Source organism: Bicyclus anynana, chromosome 17 (assembly GCF_947172395.1).
Source record: "Bicyclus anynana chromosome 17, ilBicAnyn1.1, whole genome shotgun sequence".
NCBI lineage: Eukaryota > Metazoa > Arthropoda > Insecta > Lepidoptera > Nymphalidae > Bicyclus > Bicyclus anynana.
In genome coordinates, this window is record NC_069099.1 from 9,427,831 (window position 1) to 9,451,304 (window position 23,474).

Consider the following 23,474-nt stretch of genomic DNA (forward strand, 5'->3'; position numbering starts at 1 on the left):
AAAAATCTAAATCAGTGAATAAATCTAAATAAATGAAAGGAAATAAACAAAATTAAAACCCAAGTTTTTGAGTTATATCAAGATGGCGCCCATACAGCAACTATGACATGACATTTGACAGCAAACGTCAAAACGACTATTGCGTTGAAAACGTCATCAATCCGCCATTGTTACTCATATTAGTGTTGCATTTCTTGGGAGAGAATAAATATTATTTCGAAAAAATTAAAGTAAATTCGTAGATTATCAAAAATGGTTAAAAAAAATATATTCTTTTATTTCCGCCAGGGTACAATGACTGATCCTGGGCTTCATACAATTTTGAACCATCTCCTTTTATCCTATAAGTTTTCCTTTAGATATGAATTACCCAAAATGTTAATATTTAATTATTTTTAGCTATATAATAAATACATTATTGTATTACTAGAGTCTATTAAAATAAAATTAGGTACCTTTTCGGTACATTTATTACAATTGGATCAATGGTTTTGCATACAGACTTGCAAAATAATCAAGTTTTTTTCTAAATTAAATTAGTAGGTATATTTATAATGTACGTATCACCTCATTGACCGCTCCCAAAGATACATATTACTCGTATTAAAACAAAATCATATATCCCACGATATCGAAATTAGGTCAAGACACTCTCTTATTATTACACTGTCTGGCCATAATGTATATTTCATGAAGAAATCCACACTTTCTACTATTACGTCTTCACAGATCAATTACCAAGAGAAATATTTTTATTATCTCTATGAGTATTCGTTGGTATAAAGAAAAGCAATACAGTTATTGTTTTTACGCGTACATTATGAAGAATTGCGATACAAGAAAGCCGCAATCCATCATTCACTCGTTCTGGTACTCAGTATTTTGATGAACGTTACTGTACATTGGACAAGGATCGATCGCTGCTCCATTAATAAGCTTACTAAGCACTCTGAAGTACTCATAGGTTAGAAAAACAGTTTTCTAGTTTCAACGGATCTTTGGACGACAATTACAACAAAGTGTTTTTTTTTTTGAGATACTGATTTTATATTATAAACTAGTGCCCGCTAATTCGTACGCGTGAAATTTAGTTTTTTAGAACTCCCGCGGGAGCTATGTATTTTTCCTGGATAAAAAGTAGCGTAAATGTTGCTCAACAACCACCTTTATCATTCAGTGAAACTTTCATCAAAATCTATCTATCTGTTCCAAAGATTAGCCCGGACAGACAGACAGACAGACAAAAGTTAATAAAAGCTTATGTTTTGGTATCGTGTACATAATTTGAGAAAACACGGTTATTTTCAATCACAGACGCATTAATTTAATTTATATGTGTTGATGTACTCCGCAAATTGGATTAATTATTATTCAATCAATCAAACAATCAATCAACAGCCTGTATTCGTCTACTGCTGGACATAGGCCTTTCCAAGAGCGCGCCACCACTCACGATCCTCCGCCTTCCTCATCCAGCTACTTCCCACTACCTTCTTGATATCGTCGGACCATCTAGCTGGAGGGCGTTCTACACTGTCTTGCTGGTACGTGGTCACCAATTATTATTATAGTAATATAAATATTATTTTTTTTATGCTCGGTTCTGGTCGAGGTTTCGGGCGTGACTAATTACCAACTTACAAGCTTAAGTGTAAATGATATTCGAAACCTAGTGAGCGTTCCAAATTCAAATACTTTTATTTCAAGTAGGCTAAATTTTAAAGCAAGCTTGACTACAGAGACTTTTTATATTTCCAGAGATTTTAAAACGAAATCAAGTGCAAATCTAAATTAAAAATAGCACGGGTTTTTTATAAAAATAATTATTTTTAACGTCGAAAACATTTAATTACTTTGTACGTAGTTCTTTTCTGGACTCGTAGATTAATCGTGTCACAATAACTCTTGTGGAGACTTAAGATAACTTACCGAGTTTTTTAAGATGTCCCAGAGATATGCTATTGTAATTTAGTGCTTTTATCTGGGATAACTTCAAGATAAAAAATATTTCAGTGTCACTGGAGTTTTTATATCTCCGTAAAAGAGGACTCGTAACCGTATGTACTTATCTAGACAATCTTGAATGAATGAATGAATGAATTATTCTTAATTAATCTTAAAATTTACGAAACTACAGATACATTAATGATAGATCAAGATTTTGTTTAATGTCATCTTCATAGAAATATACACACCTTAAATAATATATAAATCAATACAAGTAATATATACATCATGAATACTTAGCCCAAAAGCAAGTAAATAGCCTGTGTTAAGGATACTAAGAATTAATCATATATATGTATACTCGTATTTGTGTACTATTTAGACATACTTAAATAATGAATTAATTTACCCAGACACTCGTAAACGCCCATGCTCATCACACAAATAATTTTCAGTTGTGGGAATCAAACCCACGGTCAATTAATTGCCATGCATTATTTTTTTTTCTAATCATTGCTTTATTACATGAAATCATATTAAAAATATTGGTAATTTCGTGTGGGATCGTATTACGAAATGTGTTTAAATAAACAAGCTCATTCTGTCCTTTTATGTGAAGAATGCACATAAATGTGGACATATTTTTATCTGTTCACAGGTTCTGAGCACTTTGTGAAGATAGAATGTAACCCATTTTTCAAGTCTGACTTTAATTTTTCAAAGCAGATCCCCTTTGCCATTTGCAACACAGCTGGGACACATTTCACGGAAACAATTCTTTTGAATTTTATCGGGCTTTTATGTTATATGAATAAAATTCAATAAAATATTATTATTATTCCTTAATTAAAATGTTTAGCATTCTAAGGTAGGTATTTTAGAATTTAATTATTTTTATTTATTTTAGGTAGGTATTTAGGTACATACTTTCAACTGTTTTACACATCTATAAAGTAACTAAATTGAGAATGGTTTCGACCAATGTCATAATCATGATCATCTTTGACAGCCTACTCTTGCCGCCTTGTGGTTTTACCCGCGTAGTATCCGTTCCAGTGAGAATATGGCGGTAAAATATTGCATATGATACTCAAAAATAACGTAACTTTCTTTTTTCCGTTTTATCATCTGGTAATAGGTACATACATTCAAAATCAGTTTAGTAGGTAGATCCAGAGAGTACTAGTACTGACAACACCACAAACTTTACGTCTTTATAATATTAGTATAGAATGTAATAAATGTAGACTGAATTATACTATAGATCGAGCATAACGATTTCATTGTCAGTCATTTTCAATAATAATTAATTTATCTGTGATCTACAGGTACAGAAACAATGTTGTTTACTATTACAATGTTGCATGACCTTCTTTAAATTGACCTGTGTTTTTTTTTTATAAATAAAAATAAAATGTTAGTTATTATGAAAATTTTAATAATCACAATGTTATGTATATCATTGTAATTATTAAAATTATCATGAGCAGGGTTAATAATCATCATGATTATATACATAGGGTTAATAATCACGATGATTTTTAACCCTATGTATACTTGGACGGTTGAGTCCAAAGCCTCCGGTCCCCAATCAATAATTAGCTTCCATACTTGCCTATTATAAGAGCATGGACTGCCTTCACAAAATGAGGCTTCCATAAGCCGATGTTCTTTTTAAATCTTACCAATTTATTTAGAAGTAATTACAATGGGTAAGAAATTAAATATCACGTGTATCAAACTATGAAGGAAAAACATTATGAGGAAACACCTGCATACCTGAGAATTTTCTTAATTCTCTACATGTCAACTTTTATATATGATCCGTAAAATAATACCACATGAATAGGCAGTACAAACCAAACTTTATCGATTTGAACTATAGATAGGACAGTCGATGCTCGAAGTTATTCAAGTCCAAGAGTTAGCATAGGTTATTTTTAGGTTTCTATAGCTCTGTCTTCATAACTCGATCAGCCCTATGGTGTGCTTACACGGGAAATTAATGTAGCAATTGTTGGCCATATTGCTTCAAATTGAAAGAAAGAAAGAAAATAGATTTATTCATATCTAAAAGTTACAGACAGTCAATAAATACCCTATCCTTCTGACAGCATGTCTGTCTGTAACTCTTAAAAAGAAAGGGTGTACAGCTCAGCATATTATGCCGTGCACTACATTGCATACATTCCTTATAATTGCTTAAGTCGTCGACACGTATTACTAAATATTTATCCGGGAATGGGATAATTAAACGAAATTGTAGTAAATTTTTCTGTCCCCCTCGTTGGTATAGTTGATTCGCTTTCGCAGGGGTTCGTGGTTTCGTGTTGCCAGCAATTAGTGTTAAACCAAATTGCTAACGTATTAAGTTATTGCTGATTTTTCTAAATTAATCCATATTGTTCCATGTTTCTGAATATGGCGTTATATGGATCATTTTTAGTGTATCCAGCATTTGTAGTTCATTGTCATAATAAATCAATTATGTCTAGAACAGAGCGATTCTAAATGCCCGTGTAAGTTCACCTTTACCTATGCTTCCTATTAAAAAGCAATCAGCCTCACGATACTAAGTCCAATATTCCTTGTGACATTTCTACTCGTTTGATTTGAGTCGTAGAATCATGATTATTGTATCGTTGAGGTAATCAATTTCTATACCTAGGTTTTTCTGATAAACAATTTACGATGAAATCTAGTAAGTAGAACTTTTCTGTGTCGCACTTATTTTAAAAATGCATAAAAATTGTGGTTTCCTTATTAAATATTTTGCTGACTCAACACAAAGTATTTCATCACCATCATCATTAACAACCCATATTCGGCTTACTGTTGAGCACTAGTCTCCTCTCAGAATGAGAGATTAGGCCTTAGTCCGCCACACTGGTCAAAATGAAAAATTAAATATCACGTGTCTCAAACGGTGAAAGAAAAACATCGTGAGAAAACCTGCATACCTGATAATTATCTTAATCTTAATATATAAATGCAAAAAATCATTCATCACGAAATCTCGAAAGCCACTTGACGTACAAAGATGAAATTTGGCAGAGAGGTAGTTTACAGTTAGTAGACGTCCGCTAAAAATCCGGATTTTGCAAGACGATCGGATTAAGGAGATCTAAAGGTGGACGAAGTCGCGGGTGTCCGCTAGTTCTGTATGTGTGTGTAGTGTGCTAATCTAAAAACATTTAATTTCTTGATCGGCTCAAGTCTAATTTGGTGCTTTTGGTCGTGGCTAGTTATCAATGTCAACTAAGAAAACCCTTTGCCCCGAAAGCAGATCAGAGCAACCTGATTAGTTAATTAACCCCGAAACCGACCCGGAACTCAAATCGGTGTCCAATCGATACAAATGCTAAATAATGCTGCTTTTATTATTGTGAAACTTAAATTTTACAATATGTTTTAATACCAATATTATTATCGGTATTAAAATCTGTGTGATTACCTACACAAAGTAAATCTGTATTTAAGTGATTTAAACACGTAATTTAACCCAATGGTTATAAAACGACAATTCGCATCGAAGCCTTATGTGTAAAATTTAATCTATCGTGCATTTACTGCGATACGTTTAACAATAACGATACTGAACACAATCAAATTTAATCAATAGCAAAGTGCCATCCAATAAAAATATATGAAACGAAATGTTTCATTTATGCTTTTTAATTTTGTTACAAAGTAAATAGAAACGTTCGAGCTGAACGCTAGTTTTTTATTCCCTGTTTTCTTTACGTAGCGCATGCTTTAATTTCTTCTTTTACCATTAGAATATTCGCTTAAATTCAGTATTAAAAATATACGAGAATAAAAACAAGAATAACCTAATTATCTTTAGAAACATACCTACTCGTACTTAATAAAGTAAATATACGATATGCATACACTGTATGGCGTATATTGTTACAGAACAAGATATATACTCGTCAGATGTAGGAATCATACTAAGAACTAAATACATTATAAGCAGTCAAATCTATTGTAAAAATCAATTACGTACAGAGAGTATGAAATGAGATTGTAGCGTCCACACTTTGTCATTTTTATTCTTGCTAAAAGATTTGCGCCTACCTCAGGTAAGCAACTAATGTGAAGTTTGTAACAAGTGTCCAATAATTATTCTCAAATCATTCAAGTAAAAAGCTCAATCTTTTGTATTTTATATGGAATTATATGTCCTCAGCTGCCTCAAGAGAAAAACTTCATTCTTAGAGAGTTTAAACTTAAAACCGTACATTTCTTTTTTTCTTTAAGAAACAAAAAAAGAAAAAACGCTGCGTTGATTGAGATCTCAGGGTTCTATTATATTTTATAACTGTGGTATTTTAGATTTATCGCACTTAAAAATAAAATTTATACTTATATTTTTAAAAGAAAATAAATATATTTATTGAGTACCTAATTAATTAACATTTCTACGTTAGTTAAATGTAAGTTAGTAATGGGTGCTAAAAATATAAACAAATTATATTAAATATTAAATTATATGTAATTTTTTAATAAATAATAATGTCATAAATAAGGTTAATTTTCAAATAGTTTATATATACTAATATTATAAACGTTTCGGTTTTGTATTGGGAAATCTCTGGATATACCTACTCACCTGATTTTGAAAATTCTTGTACCACTAGAAAGCCACGTTATCTGAGAGTGTCATAAGCTATATTTTATTTTTATATTATAGAGGGAGGGAACTGGTGCTATACGGATGAATCCAAAGGGCGTCAGCTAGTTATCACAATAAAACGAATACAAAACTTCAGTATACCTATTCCACATAAATCGTTTTAAATCATTAAGTTAAAAGCCTTTAACTGAACCATAATACCGTTAGAGCCAGTAAAACGCAGCTAGGTGATATCGGGAGACGTCAGCTGTATAAAATGATAATGGTGATTCATAGCCAGTGGAACCATACGTCATTCCAGCTTTAAAAGTCTCACCACATATGTGAAATCATATTCTAGTCAGAACTGAAAACTTTACAAAGTGAATAACATTACATAGATATTGTCACTGATACTTATAAAAAAAATTTATCGCGCTTGACTAATCTAAGCAATGTCTTTAGTGGTATCCTGTAATATTTGGCTCACTGCTGAGCTTAAATCTCCTCTCAGAATGAGAGGGGTTAGGCCAATAGTCCTCCACGCTGGACCAATGCGGATTGGCAGACTTCACACACGCAGAGAATTAAGAAAATTCTCTGGTATGAAGGTTTCGTCACGATGTTTTTCCTTCGCCGTTTGAGACACGTGATATTTAATTTCTTAAAATGCTCACAATTGAATTGGAGGTGCATGCTCCAGATGCGGATTCGAACCGGATCTCTCGGACTCCGGATTCGGAGGCAGAGGTCATATCCACTGGGCTATCACGGTTCACTATTCTGTAATGCCCACTGGATAATGTGAGTTTCGAATTCGAATTCGTATTCGTATTCGTATCTCTGTCTGTAGTATCGTGTTCAACGGAGAGGATAGAGATGAATTCGAACGTCATACTGGCGAGTTATAAAGTTTATTTACAGAATAGCGCTAACTTAACGCCAACTTATTAATAGATAGATAGATAGATAGATAGATAGATAGATAGATAGATAGATAGATAGATAGATAGATAGATATTCTTTATTTGCACACCACAAAGACAAATACAAGTGAAAAAAACATATTAAGAAGAAATCAGCATACAAAAGGCGGCCTTATCGCTAAGTAGCAATTTCTTCCAGGCAATCTTCGGTTTAGGAAAACTTAACAGTTTAACTTGTTAACAGTTTAGATTAACTTTCAAAAACGTATTGTATTTGTAAAATTTCAGTTTTTACGTGACTACCATATGAAGGACCCGATACCACATTATACATTATATTACGAGTATATGAGAGTACTATGGAATACAAAAATGTTCATATCATTTTAATCAGTCAGTTATACCCATCAATCTTCATAAACATTTTATTTCGTGGCAAATCATTACTTTGAGTTTATTAGGGATTATCTAACACGAAGCTGCAGAATGATAATTTTGAGCTGAAAATATAAAACCAAGATAGAAAACCTACACCCTAACATTTCACTTCTTATTACAGAAACACGACGTTCGGCTCCAATCATCAACATTTTGAACACACAAGTACTTCAAATAATCTTTGAATGTAGGCCATGAAAAGTGCACACGTTTTTCACCGTATTTTATAAAACATTTCAAACAATTTAGTTTGCTAATGACTTAGCTCGTTACATAAACATGCTGAATGTTGTGAATTTTTCACTAACGATATTGAAAAACTGAAACGTAGTCAATTCAATTTAATAGTACACAAATTGCGAAATACTCGTACATGTTATAAGTATAAAAAGTACTAAATATCTATTAATAATTTTTTTTTTTTTGATATTGATTTTGATTTTGAACTGACTTCCAAAAATGGGGAGGTTTTATGTTCGGCTGTATGTACCTATGTTTCTTTTAGTATATATTACGTACCTACAAGCTGACCTGCAGTTTAATTATGTATCTTTCTTAATCCCGGATGCAAAAAGAGGGATGTTGGGGTGTTATAAGTTTGACGTGTATGTCCGTCTGTCAGTCTGTCTGTCTGTCTGTCCGTGGCACCATAGCTCCCGAACGGATGAAGCGATTTCAAATTTAGTTTTTTTTTTTGTATGAAAGGTGACTTCTGTGAAAGTGTTATTAGACATGTTGGATTAAAATCGGTTGAGCCGTTTAAAAGTGCTGGGGGGAGAAAATAGGAAAGAACAACCGAATGTCTGCAAATATACTCGAGTGAGGTCTTAAACGAAAGCGCACTGAAAGAGAATATTGATGATTTGATCATGAATGTAATTAATAATTTCATGAGTTTCGGGGGTTTATCAAAATTTTGAATTTGATTAATTATTCCATGTCAAGTTAGCTCTTGACTGTGATTTTACCTGGATGTGATTCCGCTATCTTAAACTCGTCGATGTCATATTCGCCTGTATAAAATTGTATTACAATTTGAACTCTATTTCTAAGGGATGTCAAAAATCATTAACAACGACGTTGCCATGGAAATGAGCGATGTCACATCGCTGTAACTTACTTGTACAGAATGCATGGACTGATGTCATGTGACAACGTAATTAAGATGGCTTAAATTGTGTATAAATAACTTATGATAATAATCTGTATCTCCAAAACGGCGCCAATGATTTTCATGAAATTTAGTTTACACGGGTTCCGGGGGCGATACATCGATCTAAGTAGGTATAGTTTATTGAAAACGTATCAAAAAACGAAAAACCAGTTCGGTCACCCAGGTACTCTTCTTTCAAACCATTCCTATAATAAAGTGTAGTACATTAAGAAGTATTGCAATTGCTCTTAAGTATAATTTCTGATGTTCGCATCGATAAACGGGAACATCATTAGGAAACCTACGTAATATGTCAACGGAAATGGCAGCAACGTGTAAGAATTCTTCATAAAGGTTACTTGAAATATTTTTAGTTTCAGTACGAGAAAATGTAAGAAAACGTCTCAAGCTTCTAGAGTACAGTTCGTTATAAGACCTCTAACTAAATAGGTTTTACGGAAGTTTTCATAAAGTGAATGAATGTATATTGTATAAAACTTGTGATGCAGTAATTTGCGATATCGGGTGAACTTGTGGCCAATGCACCTTATAGAGATTTTTTGTTATAGTATATTGTATTTATAAAATAAATAAAATAAATAAAAAGCCTTATATTTCTTGCATAAATTTACAGAGTTTTATAATAACTTAATTATATGTTAAAACGTTAGTAATTTTTTTTTATTTTACACAAGAACCCCAGAATGGGTGAAGGCCTCCTCCAAAGATGTCCAATTGTCTCTGTCCTGTGCTATTTGGTACCAATATGGGCCAGCTGCTTTTTTAATTTCATCTTCCCACCTCGCCAATGGTCTTCCTCTGCCTCTTTTGCCTTGTGGGCCTCTCCACAAAGTGACTTTATAAGTCCATCTTTGATCCTTCAGTCTAGCCACGTGCCCTGCCCACTTCCATTTAAGTTTTAGTGCATAGCTCAAGGCGTCGGTGGCTTTTGTAATAGACCTTATTTTTGTGTGTCTTATTTTATCCAATCTTTTTATTTTTAGCATGCTACGTTCAAGGCCACGTTGGCAGGTTTTTATTTTGTTTTTTGCTTTGGCCGTGTATTTCCAAGTTTGGCATCCGTATGTCAACACTGGCAGGAGGTTAGAATTCAAAATTTTGGTTTTAACGGGTATCGCCATGTTACTTTTAAAAATCTCTTTGAGACTCCAGTATTTATTCCATGTTTGCTGTACTCTTCTTTCTATTTCTTTTTCATTATTCTTCTTATCAAAACTAATAGCTTTACCCAGATAGATGTAATTTTCTGTGTATTCCAGAAGTTTTCCGTTTACGGCTATTGGTGTTTTAAAGCTATTCGTCATTGCCTTAGTCTTTGTTAGATTGATCTCTAGTCCTACGTTTGAGCTGGCTAGCTGTAAGGAATTGATCATCTTTTGCAGTTGTGAGCTGGTTTCTGATAGTAGAACTATGTCATCTGCAAATCTCAAGTGATTTAGGTAGGAACCTTGTATATAGAGTCCTAGATTTTTCCAGTCCAGTTTGCTAATGATGGTTTCAAGGAGGGCAATAAATATGGTTGGTGATAGTGGATCACCCTGTCTTACGCCCCTTTCTATGGGAAAGCATGGGCCCAAGGTTTCTAGCTTTATTCTTCCTGTGTTATTATTATATATGTTTTTAATTATTTCTATATAAACCTCGCTAACTCCTTGTTCTTTTAAGCTTTCCCATATGCTTGCATGTGTTACTGTGTCGAAGGCTTTCTGGTAGTCGACAAATGCTAAATACAGTGGTCTATGATGTTCTAGATACTTTTCTATTATTATCTCAAGGGTGTGTATATGGTCTATAGTGGAAAACCCTTTTCTGAAGCCTGCTTGTTCCACAGGTTGTTTAGAGTCTATTATCGGACTAATTCTTTTATTTACAATAGCAGAGAACAGCTTGTAGAGACTTGGTAGTAAACTGATTGGTCTATAGTTGGCTATATCCCCTGGGTCTCCTTTCTTATATATTAAAATTATGTTAGATTCCGACCACTGTCTGGGTGTTTCAAAGTTTAGTAGAATCTGATTAAATAAATCAGTAAGTGGAGTAACCAAAATGTTCTGTGCTGTTTTTAATGCTTCATTTGTTATATTGTCCGAGCCGGGGGATTTTTCTAGTTTTAATCGTTTTATGGAATCTATGACTTCAGCTTCATGTATTGGTCTTACTTTTCCTTTAACATGATGCCTTTTATCGAAATTTCGTTTTGTGAATGTCTTTGTTTTATCACTATATAATTTTGTATAAAAATCCGTTGCTAAAGTGATGATGTCAGTTCTACTATTTAGTTCTTTGTCTGATTTTTTCAGTCCTTCTATCCAAGACTTATTTGTTCGTAGCTCCTTAAATGCCTTTTTTGTGCTCCCACTGTGGTATAGATATCTTTCTATGATGTTTTGTCTGTATTTTGCATAGTCATTCCGTATATATCTAAACACTACTTTATAGAGTGCACTTAATTCGTTTTTGAGAGTACGCGACTTGTTTTTAGTTTTCTGTAAATCTTTTCTTCTTTGTAAAAGTGTCATTGTACGGGTCGATAAAATTTTATGGTGTTTCTGTTCATCTTTCTTTACTCGGGCTGCTTTCAAACTATTGGTAATAGCGTTTGTTATGTTGTCATAGTTTATTTGAACTGAGGATTTTTCTTGAAGAACTCTCCGATCAGATAGCATTGATGACAATTCAAAGTTATAGTTATTTTTTTCTTCTTCATTCTTAAGTTGGCTTGCTTGTATATTTGTAAAATTGACTCTACTCTGTTTTGGTTTAGTTAATTTAACTGTCGCTCTAATTATCCTGTGGTCTGACGGGTAATTTAGATTTAGAGTACCTATGTTTTGAAATATTTTCGGTTGATTGGATAGTATATAGTCGATTTCGTTTTTGGTTTCGCCATTTGGTGACCTCCATGTCCACCGTCTATTTGACTTCTTTTTGTAACATGTATTTATTATTGTTAGCTTATGTTCCAGTGCAAAGTCCACTAGTCTTTGGCCCCTTTCGTTTCTTTTACCATAGCCGTATTGTTTCATAACTAAGTGTTCTTCTTTTTTACGAAACCCAATCTTTGCGTTAAAATCTCCCATTAGTATGACGGTCGAGTGGGTGTTCTCTAATGCTTTATCGACAGTGTTATAGAAATCATCAACTTCGAAATCATTTGCTGATTCTGTTGGTGCATATGCTTGAATGATGGTAATCTTTAAGCCTCGAATGTTAATGTTTAGAACGGCGACACGCTCTGTAATGCCAGTGAAGCTCTCTATGTCGTTTTTGTGCGATTTCTCTATAACAAAGCCTACCCCGTATTGTCCTGGTGTATTGCCTATGTAGCATAGTATAAAGTTATCGTATTCTTCGATTTTAGTACCAAGCCTTCTTATTTCAGAAATTCCTATAACGTCGTATTTGATTTCCTTAATTGCTTCTTCAAGTTCCAGTAGCCGTTCGTATGACGATAAGGTTCTGACATTGTATGTTGCAATTTGTAGTTGGTGTGTTTTTATATTGATTTTTTCCTGTGCTGGAATGGTTATCTTTAGAGGGTTATGGTCGTGATCTTCCACGGTGACCAGCCGGGTTGGAAGATATATGTTTTGTTCTTTCGTTTGTTTGGTTTTATGATCTGTGTTGGAGGAGGCGCTTAATTGTTATTGTTTGTCTTGACTACAAGCTGAGTTAGTCGCATTTTTGTTGATTAGGAAATTTAACATGCTCGGTTTCATAATCCCCTCAGTAATGCTATTTGATCTTTGTACCAATGCATCAGATTTACGCAATTTGTGTTTTTTATTTATAGGAGTTATCTCTTCTGCATTAGGAGTTGTTACATTTTGTGGTGAGGACAGTAGTTTTCGCTTAGGATTGTTTTTTGATAGAATTATGAGTTTATCATATTTAATTATGGCTTTATTTCCTTTCTCTCTCTCTAATTGTACTTGTTCCTTTAATTCTTTCCTTTTTTCTAATACGTACTTTGGATAGTCTTCTTTCACGTTATAGGAGGTATTTTTCAACGCATATCTATTTTTCAAAATATTTATTTTTATGCCTAGAGTTGTAAAGGATACTATTGTTGGGCGCGGTCTTACTCCTTTTTTTCCTATTCTTTTCACTTCCTGTATGTCGCTATAGTTTAGCTTGATAGAAAAATATTGGTCTGCCCAATTAATAATGCTCCTTTCTAAATTTTCGTACGATGTCTCTGTCTCGATGATATTGTATTTATACATTTTATAAATTTTCATATAGACACTGGAAAACCCGTGGAAATCTAACCTAGTTAAGTTATATATTTGAAAATTTTTGATAGATACAAGTTTAGTGGCCAAACAGTAATATGAAATAAAATTGCGGTATCACGTCGCCAATTCGGTTAAACTTGGGTGATCCGACCGTAATAGTCTCATTCGTTTAAAGTAACGGATCAAACTAACCGAGCTGAAAGTCTCATACAGATACTTGTCTTATTTATATGTAAGTAGCAATACATGTATTGCTTCATATGAAAATCCATAATTTATATGTAGCCCATTGAACAGGTATCGTTAAAGTTTTATTGCCAAAGGCCTGATATAGGTACTTTCACATTCGTAAAGACATAGAATTCAATGTCCAATAAATATTTATTAGATGCTTTAGTTCTAATGTACGTAACCATTATATACATATTTCAGATATTACAATAGGGCTTGTATATATGCCATTTTGCCATATCCTAAAACCCATATCCCTGACGGCTGACGGTATCTCATAACAATCCGCCTCGATCTAGAAATTGAACCTAGCCATCCTGACCTAGGCCAGAATTATAAGCAGAGAGGTCTATAACAGCTAAGCATTACCTGTATGAATACAGGTAATGCTTAGCTGTTTAGTTCCAGAATTAGATTTAATGAGCAAAACCTTTTGACCGACAACTGTGCACTGGACAGTTAATAAGCTGTTACTAACAATAGACATTTTCACCATGGCCACCATTATATATTCATCTATGACGTCATTAGCATGCCCAGAATGTATATATGAGAAAATGATACATGTTTGTATGATAATATTCGTATTATGATAATGCGTGGTAACGAGGCCGGGTTATATATGAGTTTTATAACCGCAAGTAACAATAAAGTTTAGCGTTTATATACGTATTAGGCAAATATATGCGCAATTATTTCATGGTGAAAACGATAATAGTGTTTTCATGCAAAAATCAAAAACAGAACTTATAATGAGATCTGACAAACGATGTTTTGCCTTATAAATTTTGCGGTGGACTACCCCTATCATATGTATCATATATACCCTATGTATAAAAATATCGGAACTTCTGAATATATATAATCGTGAAACTTCATCTAAATTCGTCAAGGCGTTTTGGAGGAGTATTGCTATTAACAATGATACCAGAATTTTATAAAAACTATTGGAATTGATAGACGTTGTAATGTAGTTTACTAGGCACAGTGGTGTTTTCAAACCATCCAAGTACATTCTCAAATTTACACACAAAATTGCATCCAAACCAGTCCAGTCGTCAGGATGAGTAACATACAAAAAGTAGTCGTAATTTTTTTTTTAATTTTATTAATTTTCGTTCTGCAAGAACTGTACCGTATATCAATAATAGACAGAAAAACAACCACAACAAAGCCGAACCACCTACCTTCCACTGACGATGGCAAAAGATTACGAAATCATGCATTTTACAGTGCCGATGCTCTTGTGTGTGTACACGGTGTGTGTGGTGACATTCTACAGTGGTGACGGAAAGTTTGCATATCGTCGCCTACTGCTACCCCTGTCGACGCCTGATTTTCTTATGTTGAACGGAAGAACATAAACTTCATAATAATTATTCATAAAAAGGCAAGAGCGCCTTAAAATACACGTGACGCATATAAAAGTTTAAGTCCTGAAACCGATTGTACTGTAACTTTCGACTACATAACGTCTTACGGTCGCTAACATCTGTGGCGCTAGTATACGACTAACGAGATAATCTCATGAAATAAAAGACAAATTTCAACCATTGGTGTAACCGGAAATACCGCTATCTCTTAAATTTAATTTCATCTCTCAAAAGAGATGGAACTGGGGCTACTCCGCCACCATTGGGCTCTGCTTGTTTACTTAGTTTTTTACGCATACAGTGGTATCCACAGTGTATTTACAAGACGGAGATCCTGGGTTCGATACCCGGCTGGGCTGGGTTTTCTTAATAGGTCCAGGTCTAGTTGGTGGGAGGCTTTGGCCGTGGCTAGTTACCCTACCAAACACGTACCTCCAAGCGATTTAGCTTAATGGTTTGATATCGTGTAGAAACCGAAAGGGGTATGGATTTCATCCTACTTCTAACAAGTTAGCCCGCTTCCATCTTAGACTGCATCATCACTTACCATCAGGTGAGATTGTAGTCAAGGGCTAACTTGTATAGAATAAAAAAAATATATATATCGTGTAGAAACCGAAAGGGGTATGTATGGATTTTCATCCTACTAACAAGTTAGCTCGCTTCCATCTAAAGATTGCATCATCATCAGCTGACATTGCTTTTCTGCGATAAACGGCTAATGCTGAGCTGTAAACCCTTTCTGTTTGGTGTCACAGACAGTCATATTTAAGATAGGATGCTTGTGACACTAAACGAATAAACTTATTTTCTTTCTTTATTTCTTTCTATCACTTACCTTCAGGTGAGCTTGTAGTCAAGGACTAACTTGTAAAGAAAAAAAAAATTCGCTTGTCTGTAGAGACGGTTTACTGACGATAGTTGAACGTGACAACGTCAGAAAATACTGATGAAGTGGTTGCATTTTTCAAAAGAAAATTTTAATTAACGTATTTAAAACAAAGGAATAAAATACTGTTCGTTTTTCTTAAAATACTGTCTTAATCTTCATAGACCAGAATATACTTTATATCTTGTAAAAGAAGTTGGCAACTCTAGAGCACGGGAACGACGCATGACGTCATCTTTTTTCGAGTGTGCAGGCTCCATCGAATTATAAGACGTTGTCACGTGAGAAGGTACTAACCACGTGTTTCACCTTTTCCAGCTGCGGAAGCCGGTGTCGACGCTTTCGATCCCCGGCGCTATGAAGGCGTACTCCGGCGGGAGGGACGCGGCCGGCGAGGAGGCGGGCGTCGCGCTCGTCGGAGTGCACAGCGAGTACCCGCGCTACGGCGAGGAGCGCGCGCTCGGCGGCGGCACGTACAAAGGCGGGGGGGCGGCGAAACACAAACCCAATATAGGATATAGGTAATATTCATTAAGTATTACAATAATTTTAATGGGTCTGTCACACACTCGAGAAATAGCATGGGACGTAGCGAGGGGGGGGGGGGGGGGCTAACACAAACCCACTGTAGGTAGTGTAACATTCATTAAGCATTACAATAAATTTAATGGGTCTGTCACACACTCAAGGCATGGGACGTAGCGAGGAAATGAGATAAAGACGTAGTGTAATATAATGTGCACTCGGCTACGACAAGGGGGAGACAGCGAAACACAAACCCAATATAGGATATAGGTAACATTCATCAAGCATTACAATAATTTTAATGGGCCTGTCACACACTCGAGGCGTAGCGAGGAAATGAGGCAAAGACGTAGTGTGGCGATGTTACTCGTCATGTCGCATGTAATGTGAACTCGGCGACGGCAGGGGGAGGCAGCGAAACACAAATCTGATATAGGTAACATTTATTACGACTATAATTTTAATAAGCAACCAGTGGCATTGGATGTATCGAGGAAATGAGGTAAAGACGTAGTGTTGTCAATGTACTCGTCATGTCGTATGTAACGTGCACTAGGCGACGGCAGGGGGAGGTAGCGAAACACAAACCTGATATAGGTAACATTCATTATTACAATAATTTTAATAAGCAACCAGTGGCATTGGATGTATCGAGGAAATGAGGCAAAGACGTAGTGTTGTCAATGTACTCGTCATGTCGTATGTAACGTGCACTTGGCGACGGCAGGGGGAAGTCAGCGAAACACAAACCTGATATAGATAACATTGATTATTACAATAACTTGAATGAGCGACCAGTGGCATTGGATGTATCGAGGAAATGAGGTAAAGACGTAGTGTTGTCAATGTACTCGTCATGTCATATGTAACGTGCACTCGGCGACGGCAGGGGGAGTTAGCGATCACAAACTTGATATAGGTAACATTCATTACGACAATAATTTTAATGAGCGATCAGTCGCATTGGGTGTATCGAGGAAATGAGACAAAGACGTAGTGTTGTCAATGTTACTCGTTCTGCCGCACGTAATTCACGCGGTGGCAGCACGTAGTAGGTACGTGGGGGAAGCGAAACACAAACCAGATATATGATATAGATTACATTAATTATTACATCAATTTTTAGAGCGAGGTGTGATACCATCACCTTGATCCAGTGCCAATAATTTGTTACGCAATGGACCAACTGATTCGTTGAACCAGTGGTCAATCAATTTGGTTTCCAATCACGAGGTCCTTAATTATCCTCGAGGGTTCGAAATTAAGCAAGGTTTTGGCTCATCTGAAGCTAAGTCAAAAACCATCTCCTAAAACACTTTAAAATAAACTTTGAAAATGAGGAACAACACAATAGAACGCACACGGCAGCAGAAATAAGCTTTGGGGGTTGTATTTCCCCGGAGGGTCTTGGGTCCAAAGAATTATTTCTAGCGCAAAGGTTGTGAAATACCTCCTATTTATAAAGATTTTTTCAGAAAACACACTGTCAACGTCTTTAATCTTAATAGCGTAAAATACCGTTAAAATATTTTATTGGTGATATCGTCCTTTTATAAGCTTTTGATTTTGATGCATTGTAGTGTAATGATATAGGAGTACCTACCTTATTTGTAATGATACCTGCAGAAACACGGGGTTTGTCACACGATGTTTTCCTTCACCGTTTGGGACACGTGACATTTAATTTCTTAAAATGCACACAACTGAAAAGTTGGAAGTGCATGCCCCGGGCTGGATTCGAACCCACACCCTCCGGAATCGGAGCCAGAGGTCATATCGCCTGGGCTATCACGGCTCTCAAAAAAAAATCTAACTTAGTCTAATTCCTATAAAAATCATGCCCCCGTGGAAAGCTGGCAAGAATACTGGCTGCATTTCCGTGTAAGAATGAGCCATCGGTTCTGTCACCAGTTAAGGCAACCCATCTTGCGGATTTCACCGTGTAAAATATTTTAGAAAAATTGTTTGCACTGCGATTAATTTCTTGGATATTATTTATGAACAATTCTATTCTATTAAAAGGTATACCAGTCCTTTTACGAGCCTTTTATAGATGAAGAGTTCGTTACATACTCATAATGCGTTCATATTGTTCTTTGGCATACAGTGAATATCCACGTGGTGTGGAATGTGCACTTGGTTGAGGCACAGATTGTGTGATATGCGTATATTGGAGTGATGTTAGGTAAATACTTAACCAAAGTATCATACACGTATAGAGTGTGAGAGCTGTGATAGCCCAGCGAATATGACCTCTGCCTTCGATTTGGAGGGCGTTAGTTCGAATCCAATCCAGGGCATGCACCTCTAACTTTTCAGTTATGTGCATTTTAAGAAATTAAATATCATGTGTCTGAAGCAAGGAAAAACATATAGAGAGAAAACTGTATACTTCTGTATACTGTATACTACGTGTGTGAAGTCTGCCAATCCACATTGTGCTAGTGTGGTGGACCATTTTCCTAACCTCTCTTATTTGGAGGACTCGTGCTCAACAGTGAACTGAAAATTATGATGATGATATGTATAATGACACGCAATTTTTTAATCAACACATCACTATTCTAAAGTTTTAATGGACAATAAAATCTGCAATTGATAAACTTCTCCTGTTGTAAATTCAATAAATGTCTAAGAATAAATTATTGAACGAAAAAGTATAATTATTATTATAACCAGTTGGATTGAGTAAATTTTCAAAACTATTCGATTTAGTTTATTCCCTGATTTCCGCGAGGAATTTTCCATATTCTAATCGGATGGTCAGTTTGGCATACTAATGGTTGTTCAATATACCTATGTAGAATGATATTCTATAAGGTGTAATTGACGAATAAATGTACCAGGTGTAAACCTTTGGTAAACCTACCATTTTCAAGGTAAAACCGGTCCGCTGTCATCTTCAAATGGATAGCCTAACATCGAGTCACATTACAGTCAAGTGTGTCAAGTCAAGTAAAAAATATACTTACATAATCACTTATATTCAGTTACATATACTGTATATATGTTCTTTGATGCAGAAGTATTCATGTTTCATAAAAATGGCGCACAAGAGTTCCAAATGCTAAGCGAAGAGCAACTATTACATAGACAAGTTTTAACATGATTCCGTGAACCGAGCGATCAACAGAGATGATCGAATTTATGGACAAGATACAATATAGTTATGTCGTTGGTTATTTTATATCTTCTTATTATTATTATTATACTTCTTTACTAATAATATAAATGAGAAAGTAAGTCTGTCTGTCAGTCTGTTATCTTTTCACGGCCATACCACTGAACCGATTTAGATGAATTTGGTATAGAGATAAATTGGACCTTGGAGCTATAGGATACTTTTTATCCCGAAAAAGTCCAAAATTCCCGCATGATTTGTTAAAAATACAATTCCACGCGAACAAAGTCGCGGGCGTCCACTAGTATTAGTTATATATACTTTTGGGATATATGTATTAAGCCAGATAATGAGGATACGGGTGACGTCCCCTGCGGCACGTACAACGAAAGGAGAAAAGATACAAACAAAATATATTACATGTACAGCATAATAAGTATATACCATGCTAGCTTTTATTCGTGACTTCAATCACGAAGGTCTCAATTTTCCTGTGGGACAAAAATATATCTAACAATTTATTATGATTGTATAGACAATCTATTCCGAGGAAGTTAAGTTTTGAATGTAGTGTGGCAAGACCAAACGCTTTTTTTCACAGCTCTAAGGGACAGTAGACCTGAGTATGTGATATGAATTTCAGCTCGATAACTCCACTCGTTCCTGAGGAAAAGGGTCTTGACTGATAGACAAACAGACAGACAGACGGGCAACGAAGTGATCCTATAAGGGTTCCTATTCCGTTTTTGCCTATTGAGACATGAACGAATAAGCGCGTTTCACTGCTTATATGTTGGAAAAACGCTAGTGTACAAGAGGCTGTAGCAAAACCCACTAAGTGATTTAGAAAATATTAATATTTCATGAGCTTCCTCTTCCAAGTTTCATTCCTGCAGTTGCACAGTTCTACCGAAGAAGCCACAAAAGTTCAGTTAATCATTTAGTGCCTGTTCGTAGTAAAATCTTGAGTTTTAAAGTCATGTAGGTACATTTAAAAGTTTACCAGTAGGTATAAGATCTCAGTCTAACCTTCGCAACTAGGAAGCTAGAAGATTATTCAAGTTTTTAATTTAGCACTCGTTATTTTTCTTGCACGTTTAACGTCGGCAAGTTTCAGACTAGAGGAAACTAATGACCTTAATAAGACTCTGGCTCACTTTAACGAACTAAGCCGTCCTTCGTATTTTCTAACCTAAATAGTGACGTCTATTTAAAGTACCACAGACTTGATGTTCTTTATTTTATTTTATTCCGTGACTCCATAATCAGACAGGAAACAAAAATAATCGACGCCCTAATCTTCGCACTTAAAGCCACATGGAAATGACTCACAGATCTCACAGATGACCGCTGGACTGTCAGAATAACGAAATGGCCGGGACCTAAAGGATTACAAGGCAGAGGCAGACCACGTTATCGGTGGGTCGACGACATCATGAATTTCACAGGCAAAAACTGGCTACTAAAGGCAAAAGGCCGATGAAAATGGCTGCACCTGGAAGAGGCCTTCACCGTAAAGGGTTCTTCATTTAAATAAAAGGGAAGAAAATAAACATTTTAAATTTATAACTTACTTAAATTAAACAGTTAACAAATTAAAATACTTAAGAAATAAATGGCCTATTTTTTTATTATCATTTGTTTTATATTATTCCTTAAATAAAAAACTTATGAGTTCGATTCCAATAACTCTGCCCGCAGCAGGGAATTTGATAGAGTTGAGTTTTTAGGTTAAAAGGATTTATATTAATCGGAACTGGGTCGGTTCAAAAACTTATCAAAAAAAACATCAAATTATTAAAAATCAACAAAAAAAAATCTAGCATACGACCGGCCCCACATTAAACTGCAGACTAATCAAGTACAACAATAGGTTTATCAGCCAGTGGATCTACGTTCTATTTCCGTTATACCGGGTGTCTTGATTGTGGTGACCCAACACAATACATACGCTTCGGATTGTTTATCACCACACCTATTGAAAATTGAGATTGCTTATCAAGAGGGTCGAATTTCTTTGACTTTCTATTAAATTATATGCTTCTTGGCAATTTCACTAGCAAAGTGAATACGACGTTCTTGACATTTTAACAAATTCATCCGTGCAAAGTAGGGATCGTTCAAAATCGATTTTCTCTCTATTATTGTAGGCTATATTTTGGCCATGGTTGTAGTGTAACAAGAAAGAATGTACTGTACTTGACAGACTAGTAATTATTGTGGAATTCATAGGCTATTAACACATATTTTAGTTTAAGATAAATAACTGATACACTAAATTGTACAAAATAAATAAAATACATTCATGATTATTTTTTGTAAATATATAGCTACATTAATTCACAGTAACAGCATGTTTATATTATATTTTGTTTGAAATTCCTTTCAGTATTTTGTAAAAACGTTATTACGTCAAGACATATACAAAGACTTGTCTTGAAAACAATGGCGTGCCTTCTTATTCTAAGGGTATAAGGGAATAACAATAGGGTTATCTACTGAATCTACAGTACTTGATGTCTTGATGACCTAACACAATGCAGTTTGCATGCACTTGTAGTTTGGACATGGCTGTAATTAAAATCTAATTAACAATGAACTGGGTCAAGGTCTTTATCTGCATTAATTAAACTAACATTACTTATAGTATATTTCAAAGGATTATTTTTGATTAACTGACTGACTGACTGACTGTATAACAACTCAAGACTTAAACTACGAGTAGACTTGAAGATAAAATGTTCTGTAAATATCCTCCCGGAAAGTAAAATTGATGAATGAACGTATGAAAATCTACAAATTTTATATTCCAATATATACTAATATTATAAAGCTGAAGAGTTTGTTTGTTTGATTGTACGCGCTAATCTCAGGAACTACTGGTCCGATTTCAAAAATTCTTTCAGTGTTAGATAGCCCTTTTATCGAGGAAGGTTATAGGTTATATATTATCCCCATGTTTCTACGGGAACGGGAACCACGTGTGTGAAACCAAGCGGCGTCACTTAGTCTATGATAAAAGGACTAGTTTTGAATAAAAAAAATATATTTGTACGAAAATATTTTTAAAATGTTGATAGTTTTAAAAATTCTGTCTGTTTAATAGTTTGTAATTTTCGTAAAATAAATCAATTTTAAAAGCAATGAATGAATCGACACTGAAGTCGCAAAAACGAATCTTTTAACGTTATTTTTAAATTATTTTTTCAAAACTTAATAATACAAAAAATCTCCCTAACAGTTTTATTTTCTAAATTATAATATTTTAGGTAAGTTAAAATAATTCCAACGTATATATAATATCTTATAAATCGTACAAGGAAAATTAAATTAGCTTCTGATAAATGTTCCCGCTCTCTCGATTAAACTCGAGGATCTGTTCTCATAAATTGAAGTACTGACCTGAATTTTATAACAAGGTTTTAATTCACATACTCGTACTTATTCGTTTAACTCAAGAGACGAGGGAAATTTTTGCCATGCTTGTAGAACGTTTTAATATTTTAAAAATCTTTATTTCAGAACTAATAATGTAAAAGAAATTGGCACGTTTTTATGTTTGATTCACCTTCCCGCCGCAACTATCTCACCGATTTTGCTAATATTTTATTCCTAATATCCCTTTATTAACGCATAGGAATCCCAGATTAATATATAGGCCTTGGATTAATCATGGATTATTCCGGAAATATATTGTTAATTCCTCAAAAAACCGTGATTATCAAAAATCACGAATGCCTATTTTTGTTACTACCTTAATTCCTTACTAACATCATAAGAAAACGCTAATATCATCATATTGACTTATCTAGGGTGACATTTAGGTATTTTCAATGGTTAACGAACTTTTTGCCTACAACACGTTATAATTGAATTATAATGCACTGTTTCGTCACTAACAACGAAGTTGCCATGGAAACCAACGATGTCACAGCGCTGTAACTTTACAGAATTCACGTTCAGTTGTTCATTGTACGAGTAAATATTAAAATAG

At 34.7% G+C, this 23,474-nt stretch overlaps 1 protein-coding gene across 5 annotated transcripts in view; it reads left to right on the forward strand.

The window, feature by feature from the left end:
- LOC112053223 (small conductance calcium-activated potassium channel protein) overlaps window positions 1–23,474 on the forward strand; it is a 307,143-nt gene that overhangs the window by 256,101 nt on the left and 27,568 nt on the right. For all 5 annotated transcript variants that reach the window (XM_052886402.1, XM_052886403.1, XM_052886404.1 and 2 more), the window contains one exon: window positions 16,153–16,355. In XM_052886402.1, coding sequence (XP_052742362.1) covers window positions 16,153–16,355 — 203 coding nt within the window. The remainder of the gene's footprint in view (window positions 1–16,152; window positions 16,356–23,474) is intronic.